The sequence below is a fragment of the Scomber scombrus genome, chromosome 23 (assembly GCF_963691925.1).
Source record: "Scomber scombrus chromosome 23, fScoSco1.1, whole genome shotgun sequence".
In the NCBI taxonomy this organism is placed as follows: Eukaryota; Metazoa; Chordata; class Actinopteri; order Scombriformes; family Scombridae; genus Scomber; species Scomber scombrus.
The window spans coordinates 16,401,867-16,421,799 of record NC_084992.1 but is presented as its reverse complement, the minus strand read 5'-3'; the positions used below and the strand labels follow the sequence as shown (position 1 = coordinate 16,421,799).

The window sequence follows — 19,933 nt, the reverse complement described above, 5'->3', positions numbered from 1 at the left end:
TTTCTAATAATATTACATATATATATATGTATTTACTCAATAATTCCATGAGCATAACTCATTTCATTAGTAATCCTTAACATTATTTTCTGACATTACTTTACTGTTATCCTGCCATCACTTCAAGACCCATCTTCACCTTTATTGTTAAAACTGTTGATAAACCCATGATAATAAACTGGGAAGCCTGGGCTGGGATTTAGTGTTTCCTCATTCAACTTCAATGTGTGTATGAAAGGGCTAACTTGAGTGATTAGTGCGTCAACTTCTAATAATTCTAGCTTTATCTGTATATGATTATATATACAGTGCTTGCTTTTATGTCTCTCAAAGAAAATCCTAACTGGCAGCGGTGGGATTTGAACCCACGCCTCCACAGAGACTGGAGCCTAAATCCAGCGCCTTAGACCGCTCGGCCACGCTACCATATACATAGTCTAATTATTAGTCTGGTCTACGATGTAGGAAGAGCCTGAGAGGAAGTTTTGATTAAGGGTAACAATGCTGCATTATTCCAGCTCAACTGTCCGTTTCTCTTTCTAAACATATTCACATGCTGACAATACTGTAACTGTACTGTGTTTTGTCCTGATATGTACACATACTGTTCTGTCTACCTTTCAATGCAGCTTTTATATCATGTTGTACCCATTTTTAGAAATAAAAAAACTTGTTATCAGCTGCTGATGATGTATATTAGACATGACATCATATTTAACATCAGCTTTGATTTTACGGGATGAGTCCAAACGAGGGATAGAGACTTTCTGGCTGATGTATCAAAGCCCACAGTGTAATCCATTGAATGCCACTGAGACAGAAAGAGATTGTTGGCAGCGGTGGGATTCGAACCCACGCCCCCGAAGAGACTGGAGCCTTAATCCAGCGCCTTAGACCGCTCGGCCACGCTACCTATGGAAACGTTGACATGAGAGGACACTACGGCACATTGATAAAATAAATTATCCATTAATGACTCCCAGCAGATTTTCGGGGCAGTGTCACACAGTTCACCCTTTCTAAATCAGGACAGTCAATACTAAAAAAAAAAGTGTTGTGTTGATCTTACGATGAGGTCACCTGCTGACATGCCACATTTGTTCTGCAGTGTGCGCATCCATATATGTGTGTGTATCTGCTGTGTGTAATGCATACATCAGCGTGGTAGCGTGTGAGCAGCAAATCAGAACATGTAGTGCAGAGTAAATATGACCTATAACGTATTCAGGCTGTTAACTCAAATGCACATTATAACTTGTGCTGACAGTTGTGGCGCACAGTCACGCAATCTGCAGTTTTTGCTGTTAAATTTTGCTAGGAAAACCAACTGCATGGTCTGTCACTATAGCTACAAAGCAGGCTCATGCTTCATGCAGAAATGGATGAATGGAGATAAAATGCCATATTGAAAAATGAAAAGATGTATTGGACTCAAAGAACCTAAAAAATAAAGACAACCATGTCTGTCTTTCTCACCCTGTACTCCAGTGATCAGTATATCCACCGCCGTCCTGTATCTACGTATGGCAGAGCTAAATTCTCCCTCCTTCTCCTTCTCCATGGCGGCTGTTAGCTCAGTAGCAGCTTGGTTCAAATACCCCGCGTCTCCTTCTAGATTGGCTGACGGCAGTGAGAACAATTCTGAGTGGTCGCAGGAGGAATCGGATCTGTCTGAAATAGAAAAAAAGGAGCACGAGAGAATGAGTCTCTAATATAGTTCCTCTTTGAAAGATCTTTCTGAGAGATTATTAATCAGTCAACACATTTTTGATTGGTCTCCGGGACGGATTTCATCAGTATCTTCATTCTTACAGTATCAGCATTAAAAAATTTCTACTTGAATCAATTCCACATGACCTATTTTTTACATTACCATAAGTGAAAGTACGTATGAGCTTGAAAAAGACACCTTGGCAGCGGTGGGATTCGAACCCACGCCCCCGAAGAGACTGGAGCCTTAATCCAGCGCCTTAGACCGCTCGGCCACGCTACCTGTACACAGCCATATTTTCATCTCCTATTTTTCCTTTAATGCAAAATTCCCCAATTGAGATGAGGATCTAAAGGCCAATGAGAACTTCTAAATAACAATATGCATTTTAGTGCACAGTTCATTCAACAACTTGTCTGTTTCTACAGTCTAAGTATTCAGAACTGAAAAACTTCCTTGGCAGCAGTGGGATTTGAACCCACGCCCCCAAAGAGACTGGAGCCTTGATCCAGCGCCTTAGACCGCTCGGCCACGCTACCCATAAAATCTATCACATGAGAGGACACTACGGCAGATTGATCAAATAAGTTATCCATCAACGACTCCCAGCAGACTTACGGTGCAGCGTCCACGCTATCTCTGAACACACACCAAGCTCAAACTAAATATCATATTCATCACCACTCTGCTGGGTTGCAGGACTGTATACGTCATAACTACATGATCATCTGTCAGTGGTGTTATATTCCACAAACTGGTATCTTGTTGCTTGAATGTCAGCTGAACATTACCCCATGAAGCCACTTACTGTACAGTACATATGCCTATTTTCATAAACTGGAGCTGGATCAATGCAATAGAAGGAGTGAGGAAGCTTTAGCATTATTAATTTAACATTAAAAAAGCATTGCTAATCTTGATTGATACTGAGAGCAGTGGTATTATTTTACATGTGCATGTTCACATTTATTTTCACCTTGTTTGTAGCAGGGATCAAAGACAGCCAGGTCATTATCAGACAGTGGAGGTGGAACTTCCTCTTTTGGGAAGGGCACATGCTCTTCTGCCACAGAGTCGAAGAGGGAATCAAACTCTTCCTGAGACTCCTGTGATTGGTGGGTTCTGGCTGGAGATGGGTCAGGAGATGGGTCAGGAGATGGGTCAGGAGATGGGACTGGAGGCGGAGACATGGACCAAAAGGTCAAAACAAGGTCAAAAAAGAAACAGACAGAAATAAAACTTTAGATTTCTTATATCTGGCAGTTTTGTTCACCCACTGCACCTCTGTCATCCAGCTCTGTATCACTAAGCTCATCTTCTCCTCCTTCTTCTTCTCTTGGAGAGCCTCCCATTTCGCTGTAGGCTTCAACTGCCGCCTCCGGTTCTCCCACTTCTAACCCCACGTTGGTGCCAAGATCTTGGGGTAAAGTGGGTGCCTCCCTCCCCGCCTCTTCCTCTGCAGGCTCACAGTCTGAGGCTCTCCGTTTGGGAAGGGGGATGAGAGGTGGGGGCAGAGGCCCACCAGAGGCTACGATGGTGGGATCCAGAGGCCTCGTGACCTCACCACCCTGAGAGATGGGAGGAAGAAAAAGAAGAGGTGGGGAAAGAGAAAATATAGGATGGAAGAAGGACACAGGGGGTATGTGGAAAGCAATAAGAATGGACAGAGGCAAAGCAAAATGACTCCAACAACATTATGACTTTGCTTGTGTTCTGATTATCTGCGGCTATTACATGACTGTTTCACTTCCTGTAAAAGCGTGTGTGCGTGCGTGTGTGTGTGTGTGTGTGTGTGTGTGTGTGTGTGTGTGTGTGTGTGTGTGTGTCTTACTCTGAAGAAGTCCTTGAGCTGTGGGCTGTTGTACAGTGCAGGTATGGTAGTGGTGAATAGTAGCATAGCTTCTGCAGCATTCCTCCTCTCCTCAATCACAGCCTCATCAAACCTTCCTGAAACAGAACCAGATATTATAATGATGACAATGATGATTACGCTAAGAAATGACATTGTATAGAAGAAATAAAAATGAATAGAAATGTTGGTAAGTTGTGTAATGCTTATTTACTAACATGTTTGTTCAAATAAATGGTCATTTTTTGAGGCTGTATTATGCAAACGTTGCCAGTATGTAATGGGAGGAGGGGGAAATGTCACAACAATTATGATGACATCCTACACAGATCCTCAACAGCAATGCCTAAAATACACAAAAGGCTACAAACTACATCTTAACATATATATATATATATGTACATACATTTCCAGCTCCTGTAGTTCACAAAATAACCCAAATAGTCAGTAAGTAAATGTAGAGACTGCTTATGTATAGAATATATCACAATCTTTGCTCATTATACCAAAAACTTGTGCACGGGGAAATGGAGGAAACTCCTCCTGTCGTCTGAACAGGTTCCTGTGTGTGTAGGCCAACTCTCCGTGGAGCTTCTTCAGCTCTGAGAACCTCCTCCACACGACCACCTCCTTCACATCTTCCGGATGACGCTTGGACACAAACTACAAATCAGAGAGGAAAGAGGAAGGATTGGCTTATTGGTTAGATGTTTAGTTTTTATTATCAGATCAGGGTTTTTCCTACATTCACTCATTTCAATGGAAATTGTGTTGGCATTGTGAGTAATAGTACTGGAAAACATTTAAAGGATGGATAAGGAAAAGTAGCTTAATGTCCAATTATTGACACTCCAGACAATGATTAATTTATTTGAAACAAGTCATGAGTCAGTTCAGTTATTCTGTGTGAACATGTTGGTGTAAAAATAGTGGCATCAGGGTGACATCAGGGCTTGAATCAGATAGAGCTACAAAGAAATAATCTCTTCTGATTTTGTATGCATGCCTGTGTGGACCACGGGGGCATTAATGTGGTCATGGGGGGGGGGAGTTCATGAACCGAATCACAAGTTCTCCCTGTTTCACTTGGGTGCTCACTGTGCACCAGGGCCTCTTTATAAAAGAGCCATTGTATATTTGTCTGTCTGTGTGTAGCTTGCTACAGGGCCTTTGTGCTTTTGTGACAACTAATGTGACTTCATTATGTTATGAATAAGTAACAATGCTAAAGCTCAAATTCTCAGTTATGATGAGGAATATCTCAGTTCTCCAGATCTGGGCCATCTACACTTTTTATCAAACTTTTAATGACTGAATGTAAAAAGTATTTTGGGTCTACAATTATACAGAACAAGAAACGTGCACACATAGTTAGCATTCTCGAGTTTTATTATAAAGCTGATTTCATTGCCTACCTTTTCTATAAAGTTATTTTTCTATTTATCTATTCCTTATTATTACCTTGACCCTTTATCCTGTTACCACATTGACTGTAACAACAAACTGAAGGTGAAGTCAAGTCCTTTATGTTAACTTTATTTCATTATAATGCCTAATTGTTTCCTCTTGCTGTATTAATGTCACACATATAGTAAGAGACGCTTTCTATAAGTCATGTAATGAGGGGGAACAGAGTATCAATGCTCCTTTAATTCTGATGAATGTAACTGAGCAATGAGTACAACACTGCAACATATTTAACAAAGAGAACAAAACATGTAGGTGAGTTGTAAAAACATGAGTTTATCGGAGAGTTAATAAGCATAATAAGAACATATTAAGTGAGTCTAAATGAAAGTGTAATGAAAGAAACAGAGTAAACCGACCCTTGCTGTCACTTTATACTCCGTGTGCCCCTTCTCGTGTGTGCGTGTGTCGGTGACGGTAAAGAACCGGTAATATTCTTCTTTGGCTTTCCGTGACATGTCCTTTTTGTCGGTAACAACAGAGAGAGGACAGCGTGTTTCAGCAGCGGGATGTCAAAGTTGTAGTAGCTCTACTCTGTTGTTGTGATTCTCCTCCTCCTCCTCACTCACTTCCTGGTCGGTGACGTGTACGAATGCGTGATGACGTATGTGACAGCGTCAAGTTCCGTACAATAAATGTGACTTTTCATTCATATCAAATCTCAAAGTGCTAAATAATTTCTATTTCTATTCTTCTTTTTATTCTAAAAGATAGTAGTAAAATATACTTTTCTTTTTCTTTTTTCTTTTTTTTCTTTGTTGTACTGTTTTTCGTATGTGTAATACAAATTTTGTGGTGGACATACAGTTATATTCTATTGTATACTATTGAATTATATTCTATTCTATTTTAAGTATTCTATATTTTGCTCCAAAGACATGCAAATTCAGGCTCGGTATGACTAGTTAATTTAATTTTAATAATAATAATTGACATTGCAATAATTTCTTATTTACACACAAAGCTACACCCCACTAACCCATCCCCATTTATTTTATTTTCCCTGATACCTTTAAAAAAAAAACTGAAAACTTATTTATTTTTTCTGTTCTGCACTTTTAAATTGTCTACCTACTCCATGTATATAATGCAACGTAATTTTCCCTCTGCCATTTACTATTTATCTCCGTAGTCCTTGCCCTCTTCACCTCTATGCATTATTTGTATACTATTTACAGTTCACACACAGACCCAGTTTAACCTGTTAGTCCTTCCTTCTGTACACTTCTGTGATTGCTATGTTGTGTCAAATTCCTTGAATGTTTAAATATACTTAGCCAATAAAGATGATTCTGATACCTTTAACACTTTCTCTCTTTCTACATTAAAGACAGAAGGTAGATGCATTGATGGAAACAGTGTAAGAAACTGCATTGGATCAGTAAAGTTGTTAGTCAATTGCAGTTCAGATAGTTACACAGTTATTATTTCACAGTTATTATCTCAAGTCACAGCTTGACCAAAGAATCACATGTTGATGTTTAGTCAGTCATTGTGGATTGCATTAGAGGTGGGTATGACAGCTTTGCATTCAGCTAAGGAATGTGAGAAATGAATATAAAATACTACATTCAGTGAAGAAACTACTAAGTATTGATATACAGCAATGTCAGATTCATACAAATTAAAATGTGTCATGACATCTGGAATCATCAATAATGTCTTTGTACTAGTGGTTTAAAAATGTAATGAACATGGGAATACTTAAGGGGGCGCTAAACGTTTGTAGATTATTTTAATGAGTGAAGAGAAAAGGAGACTTTAAAAAAAATGACTGACATGCTTTTTAAAATACATTTTATGGACATAAGAACATATATTTTTTAATCTGTCAAAAAATATCTAATTAAGTTTAGTCAACCAATATAAATGTATATACATATTGCTTGCAGACAAACTTGTCTGTGACTTCAGATCAGAGATCATATTGACATGAGAAAAGCGTCCGGGCCTTACCCTGTTTCAGACAATAGAACAAAGAGAAAAACAACAGACATTACTGAAATACTAAGGAAGTTACAGTCTCCTTCACATCTATCCCAAGCACTATCCCAACTCTTTTCTATACATGAAATTTGAGGTTCACAGGACATTTCTGTATCTTTCTTTCTTTCTTTCTTTCTATACAATAGCAGCACTATTCTGGTTTCAAGTTGAAATACCATGTGAGGCATAGAAAAGTAAGTACAGAGTGTGAGCTTATATCTAACAGGCTGTAGCTCAAAGGTCAATGTTAATCATCACGGTGCTGCTGTCCTCTTTGGTAATTACCTGCTAAATTGAAGGGAAACTGTTTAGCTGGCACAAATGAGGTTAATATTTATTCAAGATAACCCGTATGCATGGTTTGAGCTCAGCCACAGACAGCAGTCTTACAAGTTGAAGGAGACTGTATTAACATACATTTTTGTGATTGTGTCATTTTAACATATCACCCTGTGTCATTATTGAACAAACTAGAAAAATACTAAACACTACTAAATCATTTTGTCCTTTAGCACAAAAAAAAGAAAATGTTTCATCAAGTCTTTTTCTCAAACCTTTTTCAGTTGTACACATATAAGTCAGACGATGGGCCTTAGCAAAAATGAAACATGAAGAAAGAATTAGAAGAAATGTTGGCTGAGTATGAGACTTTAGTTTTTAGTAACTCTCAATACTTATTACACAGTGCAGAGAACACATTTACTGGAGGATACAAATACAGATATACATACATACATAATAGCATAGCAATAGCATACAATATACAGGAGAAATTGTATTATTGTATACACAGACAAGTAGTGGAAGTAGAGAGGACTTAATGAGCATATATTGGTGGATTGAGGGTAGGTAAAGCATAGGACATAGTCTGCTTAAATATATGCATGAGAGTGAAAAGATGTTACAGCAAGTACAAAATAGCAGAGGATGGTTTCGATCCATCGACCTCTGGGTTATGGGCCCAGCACGCTTCCGCTGCGCCACTCTGCTGTGTGTGAGGGAGGAGGGAGAGAGTACTGCATTTGTTAGCTGAGCTGCTTGAAATTCCTCTCACAGAGAGGAGTGCGTTTACGTAACGTGCTTCTATTGTGTCCTGCTGAAAGAGGGGGCAGTACAGGGGGGGGAAAGGAGAGGGACTGAGAGGGGGAACAAGGTTCAGAGAGTGAAAAAAATGCTGTAACAGCAGACAGTCCAAAGAACGGTGAAAGGAGAGTGTGTGAATGAGAAAGAGACGGATGTGGACTGATGGAAAAAAAGGGAGATATTACATACACTTTTAAGAATATGAGACTAATTTTTACATTTGTCAAAAAACTTCTAATAAAGTTTACTCAGTAAATGGAAAGACTCTTTTTCTCTGCATATATAATAGCAGTATAATATATCTAACTTTGGATTATCACATCTACTGTTGTCCTCTGTTCAGCTTCTTTATTCCTTTAATATTTATGAAGTATTTCTGTGTTGAATGCACTGATGTAATGAATTGATTTATGTTTGCTTTGTCCATATGAGCTCTTTATTCATTAGAGAAGGAGGCCTCTCCATGTTGAACAATCTCGCCTCTGTCTGTGACAGAAAATGAGGCCACACATTCTCATTTAGAGACAAACAATGAAGACAGACAGAAAGGAAATAGAACAGACAGGACAGGAAGAAATATCTGACATTACAGACAGGAGGACAGAGGAAGAGAGACATTAGTAGACAAGTCATTCAAAAAGTCGGGACTAAATTTGCTGTACTTGCATAAAAAACAGTGGGTTAATGTCCACCTGTGATATCATTGGAACAGAACATAAAGCAATAATATTACACAATATAACTCAAAGTCCCAATGAAGTACATCCAATATGCTGAATGCTGAACTTTCCTCTGTAAATTATTCTTTTAGTATCTTTGAAACAGATATCGGTTCTTCTTTTTCCTAACATTTGTTCTCTATATAAAAAATAATAATTACACTCAGTATATCACATACTGTACATGTCTTGTGTGCTGGATTGAAAACATGTTCAAAAGCTGAGCAACTCAACCAGAGAGCATGTGAACATGCTGACTTCTTTCATGAAATGAATGCAGTGTTTCACAAAATGTTTAATTTTCACTATTTTTAGTTTGTCTCCAGGAAGTACCCTAAACTGCACTGGTTCAATGTGAGCTGCAGTGATCCCGAAACAATGAGATGAAAGCACCAGACCTCAGCCAGACTGGTCTAAACTGGTCCGGGTTTGCTCTGCTGTGTTTTTTCTCTCTCCAAAGGCTTATGCTGTCTTGCAAAATAAACTCTCAGAGGGATCAGACGAGGATTTATAGTGAGGGTCTCTCTCTCGCTCTCTCTCTTGGTGTGTGTGTGTGTGTGTGTGTGTGTGTGTGTGTGTGTGTGTATTCATGTGTATGCCCTTCCAAACCCTGCAGACTTAGTGTTATTAAACTGTACCTCTGAACTTATTACTTTGGTATTCTGTTGGATAAGCTCGCATATGTTTAAAGAATTTGATAGAATAAACTAAACATTTTTTTTTTTTTTTTTAATTTTTTCGACTTAAAAACCCATAATTTCCTCTTACTTATTTTACCTAATACTTGCAAATAATCAAACAGTGCTTTTCTGATGTGTCTCTGAAACTGTGACCATGACACTTGAGTGTAATGTACAGTAAGTAATGTGTGCCTGCGCCACTCTTCCCCTGAGAAAACGGTCAAAACTATGCAGCAACTTTGCCCTCTTTTCCTCTCCCCTCCCATTTGTATGAGTGAGTGGCTAGCAGATGGATTTAATGATAATGCCCCCTCCTGACAAAGCACACTGGCTTCACCATGTTAGTCAGTCCTGTAGCCAAAGATTTAACGTGTCTTCCATGAACCTCAAGTCTATTGTTGTCATTAATGCCAATGTGCAAAACATCTGAATCAACATATTGTGTATGATGTCTTAAATGCTGCTTTTATCCTGTACTGTATGCTCTGCTTGTTGTAGTCATCAAGATTCAGCATGACTCAGGCAACCTGTGGGAAAAGCGGTGCGCTGTTTGTCTATTAATATCCCCGGGCCATGTTACGCTCCAAATTTTGTTCCATGTGCTGGAGCAGCCTCAACTCATAAACATGTTTATTCATCCCTTCCCCCCTTCTTTTTGTCTCTGCCCTTTCCTCTCTTTCTTTTGGTTCCACCTATTTTATTTGGTCAAACCCCCTACTCTTGTTTCCACATCTAGCCACTCATCTTCTCCTTTTTTTCCCCCTAAATCTCCAAATGCAATGTTGCCTACATGCACAAGTTTTTCTGTCATTTTATGAATGCACAAAGGCAGAAAAGCTAGGAAGGTGGTTGAAAAAGAAGGGATGATGAATGATAGAAAAACTGGGGGGAACCTGTTTGTTTTTGCTCATGAAGAGTGCGTGCACCATCCCTGCACGATCAACACCACAGTGTGTGTTTACACTAGATCTGTTACACCTGATTCTGCCAAACACACACACGATCTGCTGCTGCAGTTAACAGAAACAGATGGGGCGTGTTTGAGTTTTTCTGAGAGCGAGAAGGGTACATGTCTCACGTGTGTGCATTTTGAGCTGATACATCACCTAAACTCTATTTAAAAACTGACAATATCTAATCCAATTCTGTATTGGTAAAGTTACATCATGTTGCTGCACGTTCTAAAATAATTAAGGTTGTTTAAGTAAGGTTAATAAATGTTTCCACTCACAGACCCAAAAATAGATTCAAAGCAGTCCATGAGAACCAGACCCATTTATAGAAGAGCAAAATGTTATATTGAATGTGCATGTTTATATTGAACTGTCTGCACCATGTGAAGGGAGATAGCAGGAAATTGAAACATTAAATAAACCTACATGCTGTCACTGGTATTACTCATTAATCAAATAAAAGCTGATTGACATTGATATTTTTTGCAATTTCCAGGAGAATTCAAAATTAAATACATTTTGTTAAACTGGCTAAGAATTTACCCCAATACATTGCTCTGAAATGACTGATAGTGTACTTTTCTAATTTGGTTCAGTGCTCAATAACAGAACAAGTCATGAGAAGTGAAAAAGTAATTACATTAGTCATATCATCCATTTATTACATGGAAAGCTTAATTTGTTTTCTTTCATTAGTGGCTCTGTTAGCCAGTCATACCATTCCAGAAATAATCTACTTCCTGGCATTTGGTTGATTTTCAGGTTGCATTACTGCCCATTACTAAGGTAAAAGCATCAAAACATGGGCTACTCTTTCTCCTGCTGGTCATCATAATCATTTGAAACACTATCAACTGCAATACGTACCTTGTATAAAATATAGCCTAAATATATCATATAACTCTAGGTACACAATGTTAAGATTTTCTGGGTGCTTTCCTAGAAGTCCTCTGTAACTGTAACTCTGTGAAGTTCAACAACAGCTGGGGAATGCATCGAGACACAAGCAGGGAACATTAGTGTAAATATTTTTATTATGCTTACATTTTTTTAGCATCAGTACTTCAAAATGAACACATTTAAACATCAACTTTAATTAATTTCACTCTTATTCTAATAACATAAAAAAAACATCTAAACACATGGAAATTAACAACAGCAGTTTGACATTTAGGAGTGAGGAATTGACAAGTTATTTTCAGACTGTTACACAGAAAAGACTTGCTACTAAAAAGAAATGATCATATCAGACTGAATAACTGTGGATTACTCTGTGAATGTATATCAGTTGTTGATTGAGGGCAAATTGATGCAAATAAGGTTTGTAGAGTGAATCAGAGAGAGACAGAGACGATGGAAGCTGAAATTAGATTATCGATGAATAGAATGGGAAATATCCATTAAACAGAAGATCAATACATCAATCAACTGGGCTGGGACTTGCAAGTGATTACATTCTACTCAAGAAACCGTTACCAAACTGAATTTGTGGCAATGATTTTAACAGAAAATCTTAGCCTAACTTCCTTGTCATGAGGATTTTTTGCATCTTGACTTCTTGAATTAAAACTCATGCAAGCAACTGTCTTTCACCTCCATATAATCTCCTTTAACCCCTATTTATTAACCCCATTTTGGCCTTTAATGGAAACACAGGAGCCCCAGGCAAAGTAACATTATAGACCTGTATGTCTTGTTCTTCTTTAGAAACTGTGGCAAATGTTTCAGCTGTGTAAAAACAGACACAATAATCATGAACATGTACTGGACATACTGTACTGGTAAATGATACTTACAGTTAAGTTAAGTTAAGTTTAGTCATTTTCAACTAATATAGCTCAAAAGTCAATAATTTTGAAGCAGTGAAAAATCAAACCAAATGTATACTGACTGAAAAGGTGAAAAGTTTATTACGCCAACACTTTATACATTCCTTTTTTTTTTTTTTTTTACAGATCCATTTAAAATGATAGTAAGTATACACTGAAAAAATGGAGTGAAGAAAACCGGAAAGAAGGAAAATAAGAGAGCTATCTCTATACATGTTTATATGTATAACATATGTATTTTATATACCCAAAAGTCCATTGCTTTAGTTTTATATGTGTTAATCATCTTATTTTAAAATGTTTTTTAAGCGTAACCTATACATATTTGCATTTCCTACATGAACAAGAGTGCTTATAGGAAAACAGGGTGTAATCTATGTTTGTTTGTTTGTTTGTGTGTTCTGCTTTTCTGGGATAAGAGGCAGACAGAGATGGAGGGAGGGTGAGATTAGTGATCCTCCCTCGGTAGGCGGAGAGAGAAACAGGCAGCTACAAATACAGATCGAGCCTCTGTGTAATGAGATTAGAAGAGAACCGAGGACTGACAAAGAATAAAGAGAACCACACGGATTTATATACTGCTTTCAACAGGTAATGTTTCTTATATCTCACTGGATTTACAGCCATTGAAGAATATGTTAAACACGTCTTATTTTAGTGTGTGTTTTAGACGTAAAGGAAAATACAACTCAATGCCTCGTGCCTGTGCGTAAAGTCTGACGTAAACTAGACTCCATGTCATCATTTGTAACACGTACGGACTCATCAAACTTTTCGGCGGTGGTCCAAGTCGATGAGTTACACTGGAGCTGAAGTTTATTCCATACACGAATTTAATATTCCAGTTTATACGATTTTAAAAAAACACATGTTTAAACAAATATTTAAAGAACCAGTCAAATAACAATAGTCTTCCGGTGCACTAATAATAATGATACATAGTAATTCATCGTAGCACTTGTCTACAACTGGCTGCAAAACAAAAACACTTCATTAGAAATAAATACTTACATCAGACGTAATTTCTAAATGATTTAATAACTGGACAATGCTGTTATTATGAAGGTTAGATATATTGTTTCCCTTTATTCCGCCTTTAATTTGGTCTAAACGGTAACTTTCGCGAGATTTGGCGCGTTGTTTCTTAAGTGTACGCATTGTAAAAAATACAATACAATGGTTAAGATCTGGTTAGTTTTAGGCACACACACAAAAAAAACCCAAAACAAAAACCTTTGTTAGACCTCTGAAAAGATCATGGGAACTTGGGTTCAAGTGTTAACTCTCGCGAGATTTGTGGTGGATCTGGGGTTACCATGTAGACGTCCTGCAACCGGCAGGCGCGATTTCATCAGACATCTGCCGAGCACACCGGTAGTAGTAACACACCTTTCCAAGAATTGTGGCACCGTTTTTAATATTGTATTACAGAAGCAAATGCTATAAATACGAAGTACTGTTTAATTATATCGGTTTTTACTCATTTTCCACCGTCTTAGGTTTTCCTCCGCCGTTAAAGATGTTTGCAACCGTTAAAGTTACCTAGCAACTCCATCATAAATTAAAACTTTTGTATGAGTTTCTCTGAATAGTGTTTTTTTGTGTTCAGGGCCCACACTCTGACCTAGAGAGGAGAGGAGACGAGGTCAAACTAACTTGACAATATGTAATTTTCTTCTTTTATCCAACCCCCCTGTTTCTCAATCTCTATCAAACTAACAGAATCCACCATGGATAAAAACGCTGAGACTGACATGAAAGATGTAGAGCTCAATGAGCTGGACCTTGAGAAGCAGCCCATGACAGGGGACGTCCAGGCTGTTGGTGGAGAGAAAAATGGCAGCGTCAAGCTGAAGGTCCCTGAAGAGGAGGTCACATTCACCGGCCTGTCTAAAGAGGAGCTGATGAAGGTTGCTGGCACTCCAGGGTAAGAGCTGCTGGTCAACACTTCCTAAAAACACATACAAGTCTTGTGTTTTCATGTGGCATAAAATCAACAGTCATCTTTAACATTTTCTCCCCTGCTGTTATTCATGTCTATTTAGATGGGTGAGGACCCGTTGGGTGCTTCTTATCCTGTTTTGGCTGGGCTGGGTGGGCATGCTGGCTGGAGCAATAGTGATCATTGTCCAGGCCCCTCGCTGCAAACCCATCCCTGAGATGAACTGGTGGAACCAAGGACCTCTGTACCAGATATCTAACTTCATGTCCTTCTCTGGTGGAATAGCAGGTAGAGTATAGACTATTGCTTTTGTTCCTGATGCCCTGTCTTTCTGCTGTTTCCATACTCATCTTTATTTATACTGTTGTGGTCCTTATGCAGAAAACTCAAAGCAAAACAAGGTTAAGTGATTATGTTTTACAGAGTGCTCTGGTCTTGCTGTGGTAGCCCACACTTATTCACAAGTCTTATGACTAGGTCTATGGTTTCCTTACTTCTGCTTGGCTTATTTCAGCCGGCTTGATACTGAAGTGCTGACTCGGTGGATACTGAGTGACTCAAAGTCTAAAGGACGCAAAAAACTACGAGTCATTTCTTTCACATCTCGATTACTCAGATTAGAAGTTAAGGTTGAGCAACTCTGTACAGTTTTTAGATTATTTTTCTACTCTAAAGTGAGGAAACTTATTTTCTCTTATTTTCATCAAATGCTACTTAAAGAGACGGTCACCATTATTCGGCTTCATTTTCAATAGTTTTTTATTTTCACCATGTAGTTTTTCTTTTTTAGGAGACAGAGAGGGAGGACTGGTTGTACTGCTGTTAAAGTGAATTACTAGGGTGCACTCGGGTTTCCAACAGGCCCTGGGCAAAATTCCAACAACCGCACGTGACTTGGTGCTGTTTTCACATAAAGGACCTCCTTGTACTCAGACTTCACATGGCCAGCAGAGGGTTTGGGGAGGGGGGTTTATTCACATGCTCTTGCCTTGAGTCAATACCTAGCAGAAAAGAGCAGCAGTATTCACCCCTAAGTCTCCTTCTTTTTTTTTTTTTACTTTTCTGTTTCCTAAACCATTGAAATTTCTCCAACCTTCTGCCCTCCTTACTCTTTGACCCTGCTACCTTTCACATATCTGTTCTTGTTGTCTTTCCCCAATGTGAAATTCCCACATACATGACATTTCATTCTACTCTCTTTTCTCTCTATTGTCACTAGATGCTGAGAAAAAGCTGGACGAAATCAACCAGTTGAAGGTGAAAGCCCTGGTTGTGGGCCCTCTTCACACTGTCCAGGTTGACATGCTAGAGACCCTAGATCTGAAGGAGGTCAACCCGAGATATGGATCAAAGGAAGCCCTGGTTGCTGTAATGGAAAAGGCCCACAAGAAGGGTACGTTGTCACACAACTTTTTTATGAGTCAGCAATATTGGCTCATTCACAGTCGCATATGTTATGTTTGCTAGATTTTGTGAGGATTTGGACTGATCAGTTTCAGGTGTTGTAAGCAAACTTCTTCATCTGCATTTCCTCTTAGGTATTTCTGTGGTGCTTGACCTGACTCCAAACTACCTGGGATCTTCTCGCTGGTTCCAAGAAGACAAACTTGCTGACGTGGTGGAGAGAGTCAAGGTAGGACACAAATACATATATTTACTGCCATCCTTCATTTGCTGACCTCAAATGTGCGAAAGTGAGACATTCTTAAGCTATATCTGCCATGTCATTAGACTGTCGCTAAAGTTCTCATGTTCTCCTCCAGGTTGCAGCAGAGCACTGGCTGAATTTGGGTGTTGATGGCATCAAGATAGCTGACCTCAAAGTTGCTTCCACGTCTCCTGAATGGTCAAGGTTTCAGGCCGCCGTCCAGGGCAACCGCACAGAGGACACTCCAAATAGGTAACAACAGCTGCCACTGTTTGACCTCCTTTGGTTGTGCACTAGTAGATAAATCTGTGCAGGAACACTGACTGTTTCATTTGCAAGACTTTTGAATAAATTTAGCTATTTTCCTGCAGACATAGAAAAGCATTTTTGAACAAAGACACTACCAGTTTGTTATTATAGAAGTCTTTGAATGAATATTTTGCTGGTCCTGATGCAGAATTTGTTGGACTGAATTTTCTTAGGAAGGTTAGGATGTCATTTTAGAAGCATCAGTAAAAGGCGGAGATTAAAAGCATTCCAGCGCTGCAGGGGACTGTGGGTGGGAGTCAGGGAGAGACATATCAACAAAGGTTCCCACAGACCAGTGGCGCTGACAATCTAACATGGTAAAGCGACACCTTGTGGAGAGTTTGAGGAATGACACAAAATAAGCTTTTAAGTCAGACTTCAACATTAAAGGAGGTTATTTAAAAATGCAAAAACTCTACACAAAAGTGTATGAATTTATGACTTAAATTATTCCTTTTTTCAGCTGGCTGAAAGAGTATCAGTAGTATAATGTCTTTCCCTGCCTTCTCTGTTGCTCTGTTGCTCTGTGCTGGGACTCATTTTTTTACCACATTGTGTTTCTCTCAGGTTGCTGATGGGTGTGGTTGAAACTGGTTCAGCTACAGAAGTGTCGGAGCTTGTCAATACCACAGGTGTCGATCTCGTCCTGTCTGACCTTCTCAGCACCAAAAAACAAGGTAGGCTTGTTTGTCTTGCCACAGTTGTGTGTTTGTGTGTGTGTCAAGTGTCTATGTTTTTATCTTAGATTCTGGCTGCTTTCTGCTATGTAATATACAAAATATCACAATATTTTGAACAGATTACAGTCATTTAGATTTTTCATTCATTATTCTATATATATATATTTGTATTGAACCACACATCATTCTGTTGATCATAAATATAACACCCTTCTGCACAGTAAGGTAGCGTATGCTGTTATTTATACAGTGTTTTTCTACATAATACCCATCTTCTTATTCCCTGTTGTTCCTCCATTTTTACTTTCTTAGTGTCTTAATGAAGAACTAAAACATGTCCATTCTTGTATAAACACCAACCTGTTGTTGTTGTAAAATGGTGCATCACCAGTAATAATTGGACCTAAATATCCTCAGGTGGTGACTACATCAAGGACATGGACGCTCTTCACACTGTGCAAAGAAATGTGGGCTGGGGTCTCGGTGCTGCCCAACTGGACCAGCTGTCTATACAGGCAGTTTCTCAGAGCCTGATCCGTCTATACCAGCTCCTGCTGTTCACCATGCCCGGAACCCCGGTGTTTACTTACGGAGACGAGATCGGCCTTAAGTCACAGGTAAGCAAAAAACAAAACAAACGGGTGTTTTAAATGTTTCAGCAACCTTACAGCTGTTGAAGAGTGTAACCTCACTCCTATGTTCCCTCATCAGGGTGAAAAAAATCCCGAAATGGTTTGGAACTTGCAGGAACCTGCTGAAGGAGCTGTTGTCAATGAGACTGTTGAGGTAAGAGTGTGTTTGCATTGAATGTCGGTGTCGACAAGTTGAATTGTCAGCAATATATATTTACTTTGTTTGTAAAAAAAAATTAAATCCTCGTTTCTCACATTTACAGGCTGAGCGGAAAGAGCATGTTGCTGTAAGGAAGTGGTTCAGATCCCTCAGTGAACTGCGGGGCAAAGAGCGCTCTCTCCTCCATGGCGATTACTACTCTCTCCACTCTTCCCCCACCTCCCTCGCTTTCCTCCGTCTGTGGGACCAGAGCGAGAGATACATAACAGCTGTCAACTTGGGAGATAAACCTGAGACACTCACATTCAAACTGGCACCTACAGGCAAGTTCAACACAACTGAAGACATGTCTCAAGATGTTTGATCTCCATCTGTAATTATTCACCATTGTTTAACAGAAGGAGGTCTCATCACGGTCTCATGCTGTAACAAACACCAACAGAGCCATTTTTTTTAACACCATGTTCTTTGTTCCTGCAGAGGGAGTAGAGTTGCCAGCCACAGCCGTTGTCATCCTGTCAACTGACTCGGCCCTGGAGGCAGAATCCACAGTCAACCTGGATAAACTCGAGCTGGCACCGGGACAAGGGGTCTTGCTGCAGTTCCCCTACACGGGCTAAAGATGGCGCCACACAATACAAATGCCACCTCTAGATTTAGACTTGTTTTAAAAAAAAAACTAAAAAACAAACTAGTCAGTCCTATTTCTGAAGGCATAAGGTGGTATATTCAAAAGATACAGGACGTCCTTTTTTACATCTACGACTTTCTATCAGTTTATTTAGACAGAACAGTCAATGAAAAATCTAAATGTTGGCCAGTACAAACCCGGTTAGATTGTTTTTATTTTTTTTTAATAACGTTTTTTTAGGTTACTTTTGTCAGGAAAAGATGCAGGCCTCTCAGAAATGCACTCCTCTAATGAGCATCTTAGTCCTTTTGTTGTTTTTGTTGACTACCAGTCCATCGTCCACATATGTGACAGACATTCCATTCATGTTCTTGGGGCATTTCTTAAGCAGTCCTTGTGGGGTTTTTATGATCAATTTTAAGAGATTCTGTTGTATTAACAGTTTTTGAGGGGGGTTTTTTGTCACTGAAAGGCATGTATCGCACAGGAAAAACAAGTTAACTTTTGAATATGTGTGACTCTGACTGTGGTTTCAACTTATTTTAAGAGTGCTATTAAACAAAACTGTTACAAATGGCATCAAATCTGTCAACTGAAATGAATAAACAGAAAGTTCTGTACCGACTCCTGCCTACTCCTCATGTTTCCGTGTTTAAGTCCCATTCTTTATGCCAAAGATAATATCAAATGAGACGTTCACTATTTTCAGTACATACAGGTGTGTGTGTAAGTGTGTCACAGATGTTAACAGAGGAAGCTCGTCTCTGTATTTTCTCATCATCCTCAGATAGGCTTTATAGGCCCATTGTACCAGACTCAAAAAAGTATGTTGTGCACATACGAGTTTCACTAAATGGGTCATACTCCAACTCTTATGAACCCCTTTGTAAAATGTCACATTATAAAAAATGTAACACTGAAAATGTCTTCATGTTAAATACTAAACGACACCTTCGCCTATGCTAACTCTCAGTTTACACCTGTTGAAATACCTCTGATACCACTTATCTCATTATAGAATGATTCATTGTGGTCTCTGAAACAACTCTCCTGCAATTAGTGATTTGAGAGCGACATTAACTGATAAATGAATCAGTTTAACTCCATATGTACTGTATTTTCCACAGTTATTTTCTTATCACACATATCTTGTATGACAGGTCTTGATTCACTGGGACACTTTGTGAGAAAAACTGTACACATCTGATTGAAAACCTCAGTTAATTCCTTTCAATCACTGTCTTTTCGCTTAAAGGAAAGAATGCTATAGAATATATAGATCTTTTAAGGCTGAGTCATGTTCAAATATAGTATAGCCACATTAGCCACAAGAGGAACCTGCTATACATACATCTAAATGATAAAACGATAAAGCAGGTTGTTTTGCTATCAACACTATTTATTTGCTGTTATGTTTCAAATCAAGATTGAGACGTTCTGGCACAATGACACAAGAAGAGCAAAAGAGAGAACAAGAGCACAATTACTGTAAATGATTTAAGCTTTTGTATCTCAATCAAGACACACAGTCTCCGCAGTTTTGTCTGTGCTTTGGCTGACAGTAAGTACATAACTACTCCTTTAACCCTGTATGAGCTGGAGCTCAGCCTGAGGTTTGCAGTGTCTGCCTTGAGATGAAGGGACGACCCTGCTT

The 19,933-nt window shown here is 39.0% G+C and overlaps 2 protein-coding genes and 4 non-coding genes across 6 annotated transcripts in view; 1 reads left to right on the top strand and 5 right to left on the bottom strand.

Annotated features, from left to right (window-relative positions):
* The window catches only part of snx15 (sorting nexin 15), a 6,937-nt gene extending 1,367 nt beyond the window's left edge, over positions 1-5,570 (bottom strand). Inside the window, exons 1-6 of the mRNA XM_062445006.1 lie at positions 5,387-5,570; positions 4,067-4,223; positions 3,543-3,658; positions 2,994-3,279; positions 2,688-2,885; positions 1,477-1,671 (exon numbers count right to left, since the gene is read on the bottom strand). Of these exons, the coding sequence (XP_062300990.1) occupies positions 1,477-1,671; positions 2,688-2,885; positions 2,994-3,279; positions 3,543-3,658; positions 4,067-4,223; positions 5,387-5,485 (1,051 nt within the window). The 5' untranslated portion in view covers positions 5,486-5,570. The remainder of the gene's footprint in view (positions 1-1,476; positions 1,672-2,687; positions 2,886-2,993; positions 3,280-3,542; positions 3,659-4,066; positions 4,224-5,386) is intronic.
* trnal-uag (transfer RNA leucine (anticodon UAG)) lies at positions 345-426 on the bottom strand. The gene has a single exon. It is a non-coding gene; the product is annotated as a tRNA-Leu (tRNA).
* On the bottom strand, positions 832-913 carry trnal-aag (transfer RNA leucine (anticodon AAG)). The gene has a single exon. It is a non-coding gene; the product is annotated as a tRNA-Leu (tRNA).
* trnal-aag (transfer RNA leucine (anticodon AAG)) lies at positions 1,912-1,993 on the bottom strand. The gene has a single exon. It is a non-coding gene; the product is annotated as a tRNA-Leu (tRNA).
* A 2,361-nt stretch (positions 5,571-7,931) lies between the features above and the next one.
* Positions 7,932-8,003, bottom strand: trnam-cau (transfer RNA methionine (anticodon CAU)). The gene has a single exon. It is a non-coding gene; the product is annotated as a tRNA-Met (tRNA).
* A 4,750-nt stretch (positions 8,004-12,753) lies between these two features.
* LOC134005893 (amino acid transporter heavy chain SLC3A2-like) lies at positions 12,754-18,903 on the top strand. Its single transcript, XM_062444921.1, has 11 exons — positions 12,754-12,868; positions 14,000-14,204; positions 14,323-14,507; positions 15,439-15,612; positions 15,758-15,852; positions 15,983-16,119; positions 16,744-16,853; positions 17,274-17,473; positions 17,568-17,642; positions 17,752-17,971; positions 18,129-18,903. The coding sequence occupies exons 2-11, from the start codon at positions 14,008-14,010 to the stop codon at positions 18,266-18,268; spliced, it is 1,533 nt and encodes a 510-aa protein (XP_062300905.1). The 5' UTR covers positions 12,754-12,868; positions 14,000-14,007; the 3' UTR covers positions 18,269-18,903.
* Positions 18,904-19,933: the final 1,030 nt, after the last annotated feature.